At 34.2% G+C, this 15,560-nt stretch overlaps 1 protein-coding gene across 1 annotated transcript; it reads left to right on the forward strand.

Annotated features, from left to right (window-relative positions):
- The first annotated feature begins 1,862 nt into the window (after positions 1-1,862).
- On the forward strand, positions 1,863-13,481 carry LOC125864923 (leucine carboxyl methyltransferase 1 homolog). The gene is made up of 13 exons (XM_049545048.1): positions 1,863-2,022; positions 2,217-2,305; positions 2,404-2,546; positions 3,079-3,126; positions 3,294-3,375; positions 4,129-4,231; positions 4,941-5,061; positions 5,224-5,271; positions 7,259-7,342; positions 8,134-8,198; positions 11,817-11,868; positions 13,005-13,043; positions 13,148-13,481. Exons 1-13 carry the CDS (start codon positions 1,943-1,945, stop codon positions 13,217-13,219), a joined length of 1,026 nt encoding a protein of 341 aa, XP_049401005.1. The 5' UTR covers positions 1,863-1,942; the 3' UTR covers positions 13,220-13,481.
- Positions 13,482-15,560: the final 2,079 nt, after the last annotated feature.

Below are 15,560 nucleotides of genomic sequence, written 5' to 3' on the forward strand. Positions count from 1 at the left end.
TTGAGGCTGGTGTAGCATTTGAAGAGCACTGAAGATGGCTCTTGCGGCTCTTCAGAATTTTGCGAATAGATAGTGAGTTTATTATAGATATTAGGGCTTTAAGGGTAAAAATGAGGTAAATTAGTAATTTTGCGAATAGATAGTGAGTTTATTATTGATATTAGGGCTTTAAGGGTAAAGATGAGGTAAATTAGTAATTTAATTTTTAATTTAAGGAGTTTTCACTTTTAACGTAGTACTAGATTCATTGCACGGGTGCTGCACATCTATGCCTAATTTTGAGATTTCTATATCCAAAAATATTATATCTATAATGTATATTTCAAATTTACAATTTGTAAATAATTCTCACCATTATGACAAACTAAGTGATCGATTTGACTAATTTTACTTATTGTTTGTAGGGTATATATCGTCGTATTCAAATTCTCTTATTAGTTTTATAGTATATTTGTAGACGTAAATTATAGTCGATTTGGTAGTAACTAATTAAGCACAAATTATTACTTTAAATGTAAACAAAGATAGGTAGATAAAAATGTTCTAATATTAAAAAAACTTTTTATTTGAAATTTGTATTGTTTTAATCAATAGTTATATCATAATTATTATTGGAGAAAACATGTAAACAATTGAAGAACTAAGATCCATTGATCTCTTAAAAAATTAAATAGAATATTTTTTAAATTTTGTTTATTACCGTATATATGATATTAATATCTTTTGCATAATCATTCTAAAAGGCTGAGTTGTTTGTGTTATGCCTTTTTAAAACTTCGATAGTCCACTCCAAGTAACAAAGAAAATTCATACCTGCATAGAATATCAAGTGATCCAATGTCAATTTTTTTTAAAATAATATTCGAGACATTATTTTATTATTTTCAACATAAATATTATTAGTCATTCTACTTTTGAAAAAAATCGTTTTTTCTACTTTTATCATATAACAATTCGATCGGATTAAATTTTCAGTCTCATGATTGTACATTTTAATAGTGCTCATATGAAACATCTGAAAAGTATGAATTTACTAATCAACTAGTGAATGTTAAGTATTCCTAAGAATATTGGTAGCTTAAAATAAAATAACTAACCTTTACATAGTGTTTAAAAAAATTGGCATTCTAAATATATATAAGTCATTTAGTTTTATATCACGAGTTATATGATCTAAAAATAGTTGACATTTTTTACTACTAAGCCTAATCAAAGCATGTAAACAAAACAAAAAATAGAGCTATTCTATGAAAATAAAATAATACTAACTCAGAAGGTCACTTAATTATTGATAATTATCTAACATTTTATTTTTCTTTCGTAACAAGAAGGTCACCCAATTTTTTTTATATCTCTACTTCAAAAGCCATTATATAAATATCTAGACAACAAAATATGAAATATTTTTTATTTATTTATTGAATATAATTTTTTCCATTTCTCAATTCATATGACAATAAATTACGACCCATCCAACCCTGACCCATAGCGCAAATTAATCATATTTCACTTCCGATTAAAATAGAACTTGTAAATTTAAATAGAAAAACTATATACAAAAAGAAAAATATTAGTAAGAATTTGTTTGTACTAAAGAATTTCTTTTCTTTATTCGACATGTTTTTTAGGATCTAACATGCCCTAAAATAAATGTGTACTATTTTTTTTTTGAATTTACATCTAGAATTCGATAGTCGTATTGAGACGAATTCGAATATGAGATCTTTGATTAAAAATGAAACAATCTTACCGTTGCACCACAATCCAAAACATTCTGAAATAACATTGACAAAGAAAAAGTGAGGACTACAATGGTCATAACATAATCTATTGTGAATGAAAAAGTAATAACGAGTAAGTACAAGGATCAAATCCTCCGCCCAAATTCTGTTCCCCATTTTCAAAGCTCTGTTTCAGAGAGTATCAAAACTTGGCCAAGAGAATGGCGAAACCGGTTACCGATTCGCGCAGCAACAGAGCCGCCGTTCAAGCCACCAACGACGACGCTTCCGCCAGTAAACTGTATGTACGCCCTTTTCTTCAACTCTTCAATTCCCCTTTGTTAATTTTCTAGACATAATTTGGAGATTACATAAAGCTGTGAGTGTAAATAATGTTAATTTCGGAGCATAGCTGTGAATCTACAATTTACGTCGGAAATTGATGTGAAAACTGAATCTAATTAATTTTTTTAAATATTTTGTGTGATTTTGAAGGTCGTGCGTGAAAAAAGGATATATGAAAGATGATTATGTTCATCTGTTTGTTAAAAAGCAGCTGAGGCGAGCTCCGATTATTAACCGTGGTATAGTATCTCTTTTTTGGCTTCTTAATTCATGGTGGTGATGTGCTTAGTGTTTATTAGTTGGGGTTGTTTTTGTTGATATGCTACTTAATTGTTAGGTTATTTTGCCCGCTGGGCTGCTCTTCGAAAGATGCTCAATCAATTTCTTGATTGTGAGGCGAATGCTGATGGAAATGGAAATATCAGGAAGCAGATACTGTCACTTGGAGCTGGCTTCGACACGATGTTCTTTCAGTTGCAGGTGCTTCAGTTTTCTTGCGGATTTTTTTCATATCTTCCACAATAATTGAAAATTTTACGAGCTATGCTAAGATTTCACCTTTTGTTTTTTTTTAAAAAATATGTTTTTCTTTTTGTAGCCAATCTCATGGCTGACCCCAACTAGTTTGGGAGTTGGGACTATGCCAAGCTGACAGTATGCATCTAATTGCAGTTACAATGCTCTTGTTTACAGTTCTATTCATATGTATCAATATTTTTCCCTGTCCAGGGACCCTTAAATAAAGTTGTCAAGAGAAAATGGAAGTTAAGAGCAATTCATTAGTGATGCTTAGACGGGTTACTGTACATAGAAATTTGAGTGTCTGGTTTTGCTATCTGCAAGTTTTGTTGAACTTGGTTGACACGTTATGAAAGCGGAGTATTGCTTTATATTAAGATTTATCTGATACTGCTCCCTAAATGTAGTTCTCCAATATAATTAATATACGCTGGATGGTTACTGGTTCCTTCCCCCAAGAAGAAGAAGTAATAGTTAGATTTGTCTTTGGCAGGATGAAGGAAAAGCTCCTCATCTTTACGTGGAACTGGATTTCATTGAGGTGAGATTTTCAAATTTTAAGTCCCCCGAGTTTGTTGAAAGTTTGTTATTATACTATATCACAAATGAGGTCTGTTTTATATTTTTATGTGGCTACAACATCCTTTGCCTTTTGGCAAATTATTGGCTCAACTAAAGAGCTCAGCTCTCTATATATTTGTCTTACAGGTAACAAGTAAGAAGGCAGCTCTTATTGAAACCTACAGTCAGTTAAGGGATAAAGTTGGTGAAACAGCATCAATATCCTCAGGTAATGGACCCGTTCATCTTGTAAAGTTGTGAATGCTCTCCTCTTTTGGATTCAACTTGGTGACCCCTGCATTTCATTTACATGGCAAACATTTGATGCATTTCCCTAACAAGTACCCCGATTTTGGAACGTAAGATGGATAGGTCAAGTATTTAATCAATTAGTGTTATGAAAAGCAAAAAGCGCAAAAAATTTTTAAGGTCCGTTGGGGATTTAAGCGCAAAATGCAAATAAAGCATGAACTTTAATGAAAAAAGGCACAAAGGGAGAAAAAATAATATAAATATAAATTATGGACTGATTGTTTAGTCATATCTTCAGGAATGAGGCAAACAAACACACTTAATGATTAAGATTCCTACCTTGAAATCTTTTTTCTTTTTTTGCCGAGAAATCCGTCTGTGACCCGCCCTTTGGACCAATCACAGGCTTCTAAACTCGGTGGATAATGGACCCGCCCCTCTACCCTTCTCCACTTAAATACCGGGCTTCGCTTTGCATGGTGTGGGGCTTGAACTTGCGACCTAAGCCACAAATCCTCCACCTTTTGCCACTTGAGCTAGGCCTTGGGGGCAAACATGCTTAATGACTGAAATCTGAATGATTAAGATTAATACCTTTATTAAGTGCAAACAAATGAGGCTTGGACTCTGATTTTAAATGCTTAGTGCAATTTCTTGGACATTTCTTCTCTGCAAAAGCTAGAATAAACTAATATCTAGCACAACTAACTTATCTCATGCTTTCATGCAGAAATGGGGGAAGTCCATAGTGATCATTACAAATTGCTGCCTGTAGATTTGCGCAACATAGAAAATTTGAATGATATTATAGCCAAAGCAAATTTAGACCCAAGGTATGTCATTGCTTCCCTATTATTTTTTCTTAAACAATTTTGTCATTAATCTCCAGAAATGCAGCATAGGCGATCTTATGTATTAGGTCTTTGTCAAGCTTTGGGAGTCATGGATAACTACCTCTAACTTAACCTCTCTTATAATGGTATGCATTATTATGGTGAATTTGATCCATGTAAATGTATCAGTCTAGTGATCAGTGTTTTTAGAAGTAAAAAATGCATAAAAGCAGTAAAGTCCATGGAGCTTGAAGTAAAAACAGAGTGAAGTGCACACTTATTTGAACTAAAACGCACAATTACAGAAAATTTAAATATAGCAAAACACATAGGAATTTAGTACTACACTAATTAACTTGCAATTAACTAATTTCAACATCCAATATACAATAATGCTGATATTAGTCCAACTTTCCAAAATTGAGTTGGAATGTAGTAGTTAATAGCATGTATTGGACAATTGAAAGCATATCAGTGATAGGACTAGCAACAAATTTTTTGTGGTTGCTTTTTTACTTGATTAATTGACTGTTAGGTGTTTGCTGTCTACACTACTGCTTTCATTGTCTTCTTTTATTTCTCCTCTTTGCAAATTTAGGACTATCTTGCTCTCTTTTCTGTTTCCCATGTTCTGGAAAGATTGATCATTTATACATGTCCAAGTTCTTACCTGATTAGAGTTAACTGCACATGCTGATGTTATCATCAGTTTGCCAACATTTATAATTGCAGAATGCGTTCTTATATATTTGGATCCTGATTCAAGCCGTGCTATTGTTGGATGGGCTTCAAGAACCTTTTCCACATCAATATTTTTCTTGTATGAGCAGGTTGTGGATGCTATGAAGTTAAATCTTGTATTCTTTTATAGGCTTGATCCCTCCCTTCATCCTTTTAACTTGAGTTCTAATGCTATCCTGTCCCAAGGCACTGTGGATACCTTGCTGATGTATTGTAATGACTTGCTTGCTTATTATGTGGCTTATTGACAGATCCACCCAGATGATGCTTTCGGTCAACAAATGATTCGGAATTTGGAGGTATTTTTGCTGATTATCTTTTTGATGATTGAGCATAAATTTTAGGGATAACACATATCTTTGTCTTGTAACGGTGTAAGATGCTTTCATGAATTAGCGTGTTTATGTAGCCCTTTATCTTCCCATGTTTAAAGCACCAGAAGTTACATTATGGTGAGTAATTTCAAGTGACATAGATGTTGACTAGAACAAGGACAACTTGGTGCCTGTAAAGCGAGTCCTTCAAAAGTTGAAAGAGTTTCTGTTGCTTTAAAACCAATGTCTTGTTGGAGAGATACAAAGTCAAAGAAGATATATCATTGTGGACTGTCCCTCATGGGTGCCGGGTGCCCTTATATGAATAAGGAGCTTCTTTGTTACAGAGTCCAGTTTCCCCTCCTTTAAAAGATAATTGATATTTCTGCTGACTGTAATCGGATGATTTTAGTGTTGCTCTACTAAAATTCTCAGTATACCAAACTTTTGTTAAACTAACCATAAAAGGTAGTTCTGCAGATGTTTTATTATGCTTTTCATGACAGGCCTGGGCGTTTTCTGAATACTTGTTCCCTTTCTCTGGTTTTTCTTCTTCCCTGCTATGTAGTTAATACAACTTCCTATTAATCAATTTATCAACTATCAAGTATCAACTACACTCAAAATTTAAATCCCAAATTAGTCGGGTAGGTAATATGAAGACTTGTATCCATTTCACTATTCAGGTGGGCACATTTTGAAAAATTTAGCATCTATAGGATTCATCATAGTTAGATTTTCTTATGCAGGCAGTGAACCTACCACAACTCTCTTTCTTTATCTTGACTCAGGAATGGATATGCTTTCCAAAACTCACATATGCATAGTTTAGTTAATACAACGTGGCTGTTAAGGTCCTGCACTTTAATAAATTGTGTCATGTATAAGTTTTTTCCACCATTTCTATCTATGTTTATATAAAAGGGAACCAAGTATGCATCATACTATTGAGTTGCTAAAAGTTTATATTCTGAGGAAGTAAGAAGGATTAACTATGTTCATTGATGACCTATATTAATTGTTAAAATTATTATAACCTCTAATAAAAATGGTGTCTATGGGAGACACATATCGTTTATTTTAGCTTTGCGATAGAAGGAAATACTATGACTACTGTGTACTGGTATGAAAGATAAGCAAGACAATGCTATACTACCTACTTAACTTCCACCCTAGTCCGTGTCCTCCACAACCTCCTAGCTAAGGGATCTTCTTTTCTGAAATATTAAAGCTATTAGTTGGAGCAGAGTTGCTTCTGTGCAATTTTATTAGTCAGGAGAGATTCAGATGCGATTACCAATGATAGCATGATTTTTTCTTCTATGGAAGCATGAATTTATTCGTGAAATTCATGTGGTGTATAGTAATCCTATTGAGGGGTAGGTATTGAAAGATAAAGCATTCCACTTGAAGTCCCATCAGGGATAACTTGTGAAGTTGTGATATCTGCACTTAGTAATTACGCTCCGTAAATCATCTGTGCAATGTATGGGTTCATCACCTTATCTAGCATCAAGTTTTTCTTGCCTCTACTTGTCCTACCCTTCACTCAAATAGAAATACATGAAACTTGATAAATACTGATTCAATTGCCTTCTGGAAGGAGAGCCATGAGGTCTCATGTCCAAATCCCAGCGGAGACGGAAACACTAGGTGATTTCTTCCCATGTCTAAGCCTAAGTGGTAAGCGTTACCAAGTACCTGTTACAAGTGGGAGGTATCCCATGGAATTAGTCGAAGTGCGCACAAGCTGGCCCAACCAACACAGTTATTAAAAAAAAAGGCTTCTCTGAAGTTCCAAAGTCTGATGGAAGCGTGTGATCTGGGTTTAGACAATTTATAAAAATCTTATGTACGTTGCATGATCTCTGCTCTTCTGCACTGACTAGTTTTTGTAAATTCAATCCTTGAAATGATTTTTTCTTTGATGTGTCTGTGGAACAGAATTATAATGTCTTTCTTCCCTTTTCAGAGCCGAGGTTGCGGACTATTAGGAATATATGCTACACCAACTTTACAAGAGAAAGAAAATCTTTTTCTTGATCAAGGATGGCAGGTATTTCCAATTTGCAAAACTGCTTCTTAATCCTTAGATATTAAATCACCATACCCTTTTCTCAGCACACACACACACACACACCTCGGTTAAGAGCTTGTATTAGGTCTATAACCTCGTTAAGAGCTTGTATTAGTCCTATAACCTGTTCCTTCATTTCCAAGTGTAGGATGTTTATTTTAGTTTTTAGACAGACCTACTGTATTTCCAACCATTTGCCTTGTCACCTCATATTCTGTAATCAGGGATGGTAGATTATATACTTTTCAGCTGAAGGTGGCCTTTTTTCGCTGAAGGTCTTAAAGCTTAGAAGAGAATTATATTAAGTTCATTGCAATTTGTAAAGAATGATCTGGAAGAGAATAGAGGTGTGTAGCCCTGGAAAATTATTCAGAAGACTGAGGCCCCAAGCAAAATTGCTAGCTTTGGTTGGATTGCAACGCATGAAGTCTGTCAGACTGTCACAGGAAAATGTGCAAAGAAGGGGTTTTAATCTGTGCAGCTGGTGCTTCTTTTGCAAAGAAAATGGGGAGATAGTGAATCATTTACAGTGGCATTGCAAATAAACTATAGGCTGATCCACTCTCTCCCCAAGCAAAAGAGCATGCATTGGCTGCTTCTGAACTTGCATTAGTTGTAGGCTCAAGTTTTCACTCCCTATTTCCAGTTACTGATAATTTGAACTGTACAGTCGTTGAATACTTAACAGTGGTTCAGCTCTAGTTAATTTATTTGCTATGATAAAGCACACATGAATTCATAACTAATGGTTTGCTATTGATTGGTTGCAGAAAGCAGTTGCTTGGGACATGCTACAGGTTTATAGTGATTTTATTGAAGCTCAAGAAAGACGCAGGTTAGTATTAGCTTTCATTGCTCTTGTAGATTGATATATGTAAACATGGGAATGATATGATTCATCTGAAGATGATGATCATGAACTACATTCTAGAGTAGATTGCTGTCTTTAATGGCCATATTAAGCTGCCAAAATGTCCATGTTTCAGTCAGAGCCCCAGAGGTTTATAAGTCTTGTTTTGCTCCTGTCTCGCTCACCCACTAAAAATCAAATAAGTAAAAATAAAATAAGAAACAAATTATAAAAAGGTCCTCACATGCTAGCGTCACCGTAAATGTTTTAATTTGTTGCATGCGTTAGGCTCTAGGTAACATGCTTGGGCACTTGACCAATCTATATGTACAGGCTGGTTGTCTTTTAGTCTCGCAGTTGTTTTATAGAAGTTATTTTTCAACTGGATAGATATCTTCCTATCGCCACATACTCTTATAGCACTCTGTTTATATATTAACTTTTCAGCTATCATATCGCTTTTCTGGAAAATACTGAGTCTATATATGAGACACCATCGTTCCATATTATCTGACTTTAACTTCATTCTTCTTGAGGCTCAATTTATTGTGCATATATTTTGTCTTGCTTCTACTTGTACAAAAACTGTTACTCTCTAGAGTGCATTTCATAATTCTAGCCTTTGTTTGACTCTTGTGCAGTTTCGTCAATTAATATAATATCATTTGCAAATAACATGTATGGAAACTCATCTTCTATATTATCAATTAGTGATTTATTAAGATCTGCTAAGTTATTCTCATGATTTAAGTTGAAAAAAAATGATCAAAAATGCATCTCCTCTCTCTTTGATCTCCCTATCATCTAAAAACTTGTTGGCAACTACCCTTTTGAACGGCAATCTGGCTTAACTTGTTGACTGGGTAGTTTATACCTTCCACCATCACAAGTTCTCGATAAATCTGTCCAACAAGACCTAGGTAGATGAGAAGAACTCATTGTACTGCTATGTGTCAACCTTGGTTCCCAAGGTTATCTCCATCTCTCGAATGCTAGAGCACTCCCTTATGGTACTTGTCGGCAGTCATCTTTTAAGACGCTCTAGTTTAGTTCTACTTTTAAGTCTCTCATTTTTTGCTATTTATACGTTTCTTTCTCTTCCTTACGTGTCCCTAAATTTGATACAAGTCATCGTACTCTTTACTGTAGGCTTTGCAAATTGCCTTTTTAGCCTCTCTGAGATTTCTTGTACTCTTCAAAGGTTTCACCATCTTCTGCTTTCGGTAACTTCCTATACTTCTCACTTTTTGTTTTAACAACTCTTCGCACCTCCTCATTCCACCATTACGATTCTTCAAGGTCCAAGACTTTTGGACATTCCTAAAACTTTTAGTTGCTACTTTTTAATGCAACCTGTCATCAATAATTCTTATTAAGTTTAGCTTTATGCTTGAGCTCTAATCATACAATGGTTCTGGTCTCCATTCCCGTTCTTGTCTATTTCACAGTAGTACTTGTGTTGCCTATCTCCAGATTCCAGAGGCCGAGACACCTAATTAGCTAAGTGTTCACCGGCACCCGCCTGCTTAGTTGCATTTAAGTATGTATAGGAATCTGTAACACATTTATTTAGCCAAAGTGGCACCTCCAATCAGAAGAGTTAGGCATGTGCACTGAATCAAGGAGCCTCCCAAGGCGCTTTGGAATTTCCTCCAATGAACCCCAGTGATTTAATCTCTTTGGGAATGAATCATTACTTTTTCACCTCTGGAATACAATAGTTTTTGGTTTCAAAACCACCCAAAATCATTTATTTTATCACACAATTGTCTATTAATATGGAAAACCGAAGCTAATCTGGAAAATTGCCAAAGTCTAACTTCATAACAAACCCAACAAAACTTCAGATTTTAGACTCTTATAATTCAAAAACTTTTTCTTTTTCGTTTTATATTTACTCTTATTGTTTTTCTTGTTCAACCTTGCACTAATATAGTCCTTCCCTTTTAATCTCTTTTTCGTTCCTGTTTATTCGGTCAATGTGTTAAAAAGAGCAGTCCGGTGCACGAAGCGTCCAACATTCACGCAGAGTCCGGGGAAGGGCCACATCCTGAGGGGATGTAATGTAAACAGTCTACACTGACGCAAACATCAATGGCTGACTGCACCGCTTGAACCCGTGAGGCATAAGTCACGTGGAGACAATTTTATCGTTGCTCCAATGTGTCAGTTTTTTATTTTATTTTACAAGAGATTATATTTTCCCTTGTGCTCTTAACCCTTTTGTACCCTCCTAATTATCCACAAACTCGAATTTAATTCAAGCACTATGTGGCTAAATCTAACTTTCGAAGTGTGAAATTCTTCACTTCTCAGTCTTAGAGCCTATTTGGATTCACTTTTTTTGACTTATAAGCCAAAAGCCATAAGTTAGAATTCTTATTTTTTATCATTTTAGCTTAAAGTCAAGTGCTTATATGCACTTTTTTAATCTACCCAAACACCCCAATTGTGCTTAAAAACTATTTTGGCTAAAAAGCACTTCAAATAAGTAAATCCAAACAAGCTCTTACTCGCCTCTCCGCATATGTGACCATTAGCTTGTGAATGTACAATAGTACACCTATCATAATGAAAGAAATCCAACAAAATATCAAATTTAACTCATTACTGTTGGACGGTTGGTTTATCTATCTAGGAGGAATCAAAAACTATATAAACCAAACAAAACTTAACCCAAATTCAAGCAAAAAAAACTTAACTGAATGAACTTAAAATGGAGCAAAATGACCAAATACATATCCCTACTCTGACTCTACATATGGCGTGTGACATTGTACACTAAAGGTAATGGTGCACATGGCATCTTCATATCCTGGGTCGCTATTTGCCTATCTCTCTAGCTTTTCCCGCGACTCACTCACTCTCTTGTAGACCTCACGTGGTCTCAACAGAAGGACGAAATAACAAGGTTTGGTACACCATCCATTGGGACATTGCAGAGGGATAGAATTTAAGATGTTTTTAAGAGTTCATAGTCCTTCTCAAAAGTTGATGTTCAAATATTAGTATCATGGGATCTCTTGCATTTTGGTGTTGGTTTGAATTTGTAAATATTGTGCCAAATGATTTGATAAAGTTCACCTAGACTTTTGGTAGAGGGATATAACTCCTTATATTTGTACTGTCCACTTTGTCCTTCATGATTCTGCGCTGGTAAAAAGTGATTACCTTGTTGCAGAAAAACAAATCACAATTTTAAGAATATATAAGAGACTCATTTAAGAGAACATCAAATATTTTAGGCTGATCTGATGCTAACATTTTGGTCTCATATATGATTGTCTGTTATTTTTTTGTGTCTTTACAACAAACAAAATATGCTTTTTTCACTACGAAACAAAATAGAAGCTTTCATATCTTGAAAAACTTTCTATTTTATAAAAGCTACTTTGGGTTTCATAAAATATATTTTTACCTTTTTTAGATTCTGATATATCCTTTTCCCAGGATAAAGGCTGATTCCTCTTTTTCCTGTGTGCACCTTCATTTTATCTACTTTGTGCTCCCCTNCCCCCCCCCCCCCCCCCCCCCACAACACACACAGACACAAAAAAAAAAATGTTTCAGTCCTCAAATATTTGCATGTAATTTTCTGGACAGGATTGAAAGATTGGAAATATTTGATGAATTTGAAGAGTGGTATATGATGCAGGTAAGTTTCTATTACTCTTCTGCTTTTGACTGCAAAATATATTTCAGTGTGCTTGCATTCTATACCACCATGAAAGTTGAGCACTTTGTTCCAGCTTTGTTGTTTTTTTGTATCGCAAGTTTCTGACCAGTATTTCTGGCATTTGGCCTCATATTGTATTTACGATCTATAACCCTAGATAATGTAGACGCCATGATGCAAAATGCAGGCTGCTTTATTATGATTGGCCCTTTCCCAAGGCTTGCCTTTTCTTGACCTTATGTTTTCAAGGATCAAGATGCTGCTCTTTCTTTTGTTTTTTTATTTTTTATTTGCCTACACCTATATTCTCCTTTAGTCTTAAGACAACCTTTCTGTATTACGTTATTCCATAACAAAGTTAAGTGATGTAGTATCTGAAAGTTCCTTTTACCAATCAAAACAAAGAAATCCGAGATGGGTTTACTGCCTTTTATGTCATTTGCTGACCTACCTTTTGGTGAAGTGACTTTGACTGATTAAAAGTTCTTAATCTGTCACAGCAATATATTTGCATTATGTAACTTGGGAACCTGTAAATAGTTGGATTATATCAAGAGAATTTGGGAATGAGAGTACAAAAATTGATACTCCTTTCATCATGTAGACCCTGTTTGACAAATTGGAGATTAAAAAATAAAAACAGAACAAAGTGAAAACTTCTCCTCTTCAGTTTCAAAAAAAAAACAGAACAAAGTGGAATATTTCATCATGTCGGAGTAATTCAGAGAACTGCTTAAGTTTTCGAGAACTGGTATTGTTTGTTGAAAACATGTTATATTAAAGCTACAACTATATAAAGTAGTAGCGTTGTGGTAGTTTGGACTGTAGGATCTGGCAAAATTTTATCATCTATGATCTATGAGAAGAGGTGAAGTAAATTGGTATCGACAAAAAAGGTAGTAGGTTAAGTAAGAAAGGACTTGAGGGAGTATTTGAAAGACTAAAAAAGATGGGGAAAATGCTACTTTATTTTATACTGATGAAAAAGTGCATACTTATATGCTAGGGAAAATTGCTTCATTTTATACTGATAAAAAAATGCATACCTTATATATCTTGTATAATGCTCCTTTTCATTCGTTTTTTAAAAAAAATAATTTAAAACCCAATTGCAGGAGCACTATTGTGTTACATATGCAATCAATGATGCTATGGTATGCTTATATCTCAGCTACATTAAACTACGTAATTAGTTCCAGACTTTTCCAGGAGTATTCCACTAATTGTGTTTCATCTTTAAATTGGTCTTATACTTCAGGGTTTGTTCAAGGAATTTGGTTTTCCTAAAACACATCCTACAACAAATACCTCCATTGCAACATCCACATGAGAAGAGGATCCTATCTTAGACAAAATCATTCTTTCCAATCTCAGGTCATCAGAATATGAATGGAAAGCTTATTACCAGTTGTCAACTGTCAGGATAAAAGGGGTTTCAGGTACTGAAAGGGTCTCAAACTGGCTCCTAGTTAGGTGCATTAGGGACGATCTTAGTGTGAATGCATCTATACATATATTTGTTTTGACGTAAAGGGGAAGATCTTCTCCAAATATTTTTTAATTTTATTTTATATAATGTTGGACTGAAATGAGTTTGAGTGGCACGTGCAATGAGAGTTCATATAGCCGAACCCAGCTTGTTTCGGATTGAGGTGGAGTTGATGTTTGATTATGAAAGGGTAGATCCTCTTTTGCTAGCTGTTTGGCAAAAGCTAAAACGTGGTAGGGCCCCTATGAGAAGGGAATTGTGTTGTTTTTGGCCCTTGTTGTGTGGGGAAACACTTGCATGGTTGTTGTCTCCTTTTTTCTATTAGATATATTAGATACTCTTCTCTTTCTTTATATCTATTTGCATCATCCTTTTGTATTTAATTTGACTATTGTACCACCGAATTGGTAGATATGATAACTCAATGCTTCATCATGACAACAACTTTTGTACCTCAAAATACTATTCATAGCAATGGAAAACTAAAAAAACATTTCCTTTTTCTATGTAATCTCACAAGTGAAGTCTACACAATCTTAACCCTGCCTTGTTCAACTCTTGACATTGATATATTACTTTGATGTAAATATCGAGAGTAAGTTTTTCGATAGTCATGACTCATGACCATAGACTAGAGTGCATTGAAGTAAAAGAGGGAGGGAGCAGGGCCCAAAGCAAGAAAAAAGTGGTTGCACCAAGTGGAGATTGGAATAATGTAAATCCTGACAAATGAAATTGAAGCAAAGAGCAAAGAAAAAAGGGTCCCCCTTTGTGTTCACCTTTTTAGGAAGGGAAGGGAATAGTATTATAGTTCCATCATTTTCTATGGATTGCAGCCCTATACACACTATCTATACACTATTTGCCTCTACCTAAACCATTTTTTTTAAAGAATAATACATATACATTTAACTTATTTTTGTTGCAGCTTTAAGAAACCTCTTTGTTTACTGCATGCACTATGTTGTTCCTAAACAGTTTTACGACCGTTAAGAAAAATAATATTAGTCCAGCCAGTATTAAACAAAGATCAATTTGTACTTGAAAAACAGTGAGCAATGTGGTCCTTATTACATAGTTTAAAGACACACATTACCAGCCTTACTTTGTTGACCTTGCTATATTTGGACTCTTTTCAACTATACACATAATTTTATTATAGTGACTAACATTTTGGGTCCTTCGACTCTTGTGTCATATAATGTACAAGTAAAATTAACAATTCCCTAGTAATAATTATGGCAATTAAACTCAACTTATGAGTGAGTCCAGAGGCGTATTTAGGATTTTGAGATGATGGGTGCATTATTACAAAAAAGTTGGTCTATGATATAAATTTAATTGGTTCGACATTTAGGTTTTTACTATATATAGAGAGAGTTAATTAAAATGTCAAAAGTGCTACCAACTACCACTTAGAGAAGTGTTACATAATTTTTGAAAGAAAAATAAAACAAGATAAATATAAAATTCAAATTTCTAACCTCACGTAAAGAGGTGCACCCAATCATTATCGCATTATGTGATACTCCGAGTGTGGGTTCACACATCTATATTTCAATATTTTAAACAAAATATAACATTACTATATATGATCTCGGGAGGGGAGCATGAGTTCACATGAACCTCGTGACCCCCCTTGGATACGCCTCTGCTTATGACACCTATTTGCTTTTATATCATGTTGAAGTATGTCTATGAGAAGTATTATAGCATTTGAGTAGAGCGGTGTTATAGTTTTATCATAGTAATTTTGACTTAAAACGTTGTTTTTATGTCTAAAATCTACTGATGTATATAAACAACTTATTCAGATTCTAATATACATATACTTTCGTCTTTTCTGACCATAGATTCAAAATTTTAGCTGCGTTATTTTGCTCAAGTGGTATAACTCAATTTTTTAAAAAAAAAATTAAAAGGAAGATTAAAAGCATCTGAAAATTTTGTAAAAAATAAAGATAAGAAAAAAGAGGAAAAGTGAGAAAGAAAAAGAGAAACATGTGAGAAAAAAAGAATTGGCCACACAATTTTTTCGAACTTTTCACTGCTCCTTTTTTTTAAAAAAATCTTTAAATAACATTCACACTTTCAAAAATCAAGAATCACTATTTTATTCTTCCCTTTTTCGTCTCTTGTTTCTTTTTCTTCCTTTTCACATTAATCTTCTAAAAAAAGGGTA

This window comes from Solanum stenotomum, chromosome 1, assembly GCF_019186545.1.
Source record: "Solanum stenotomum isolate F172 chromosome 1, ASM1918654v1, whole genome shotgun sequence".
In the NCBI taxonomy this organism is placed as follows: domain Eukaryota; kingdom Viridiplantae; phylum Streptophyta; class Magnoliopsida; order Solanales; family Solanaceae; genus Solanum; species Solanum stenotomum.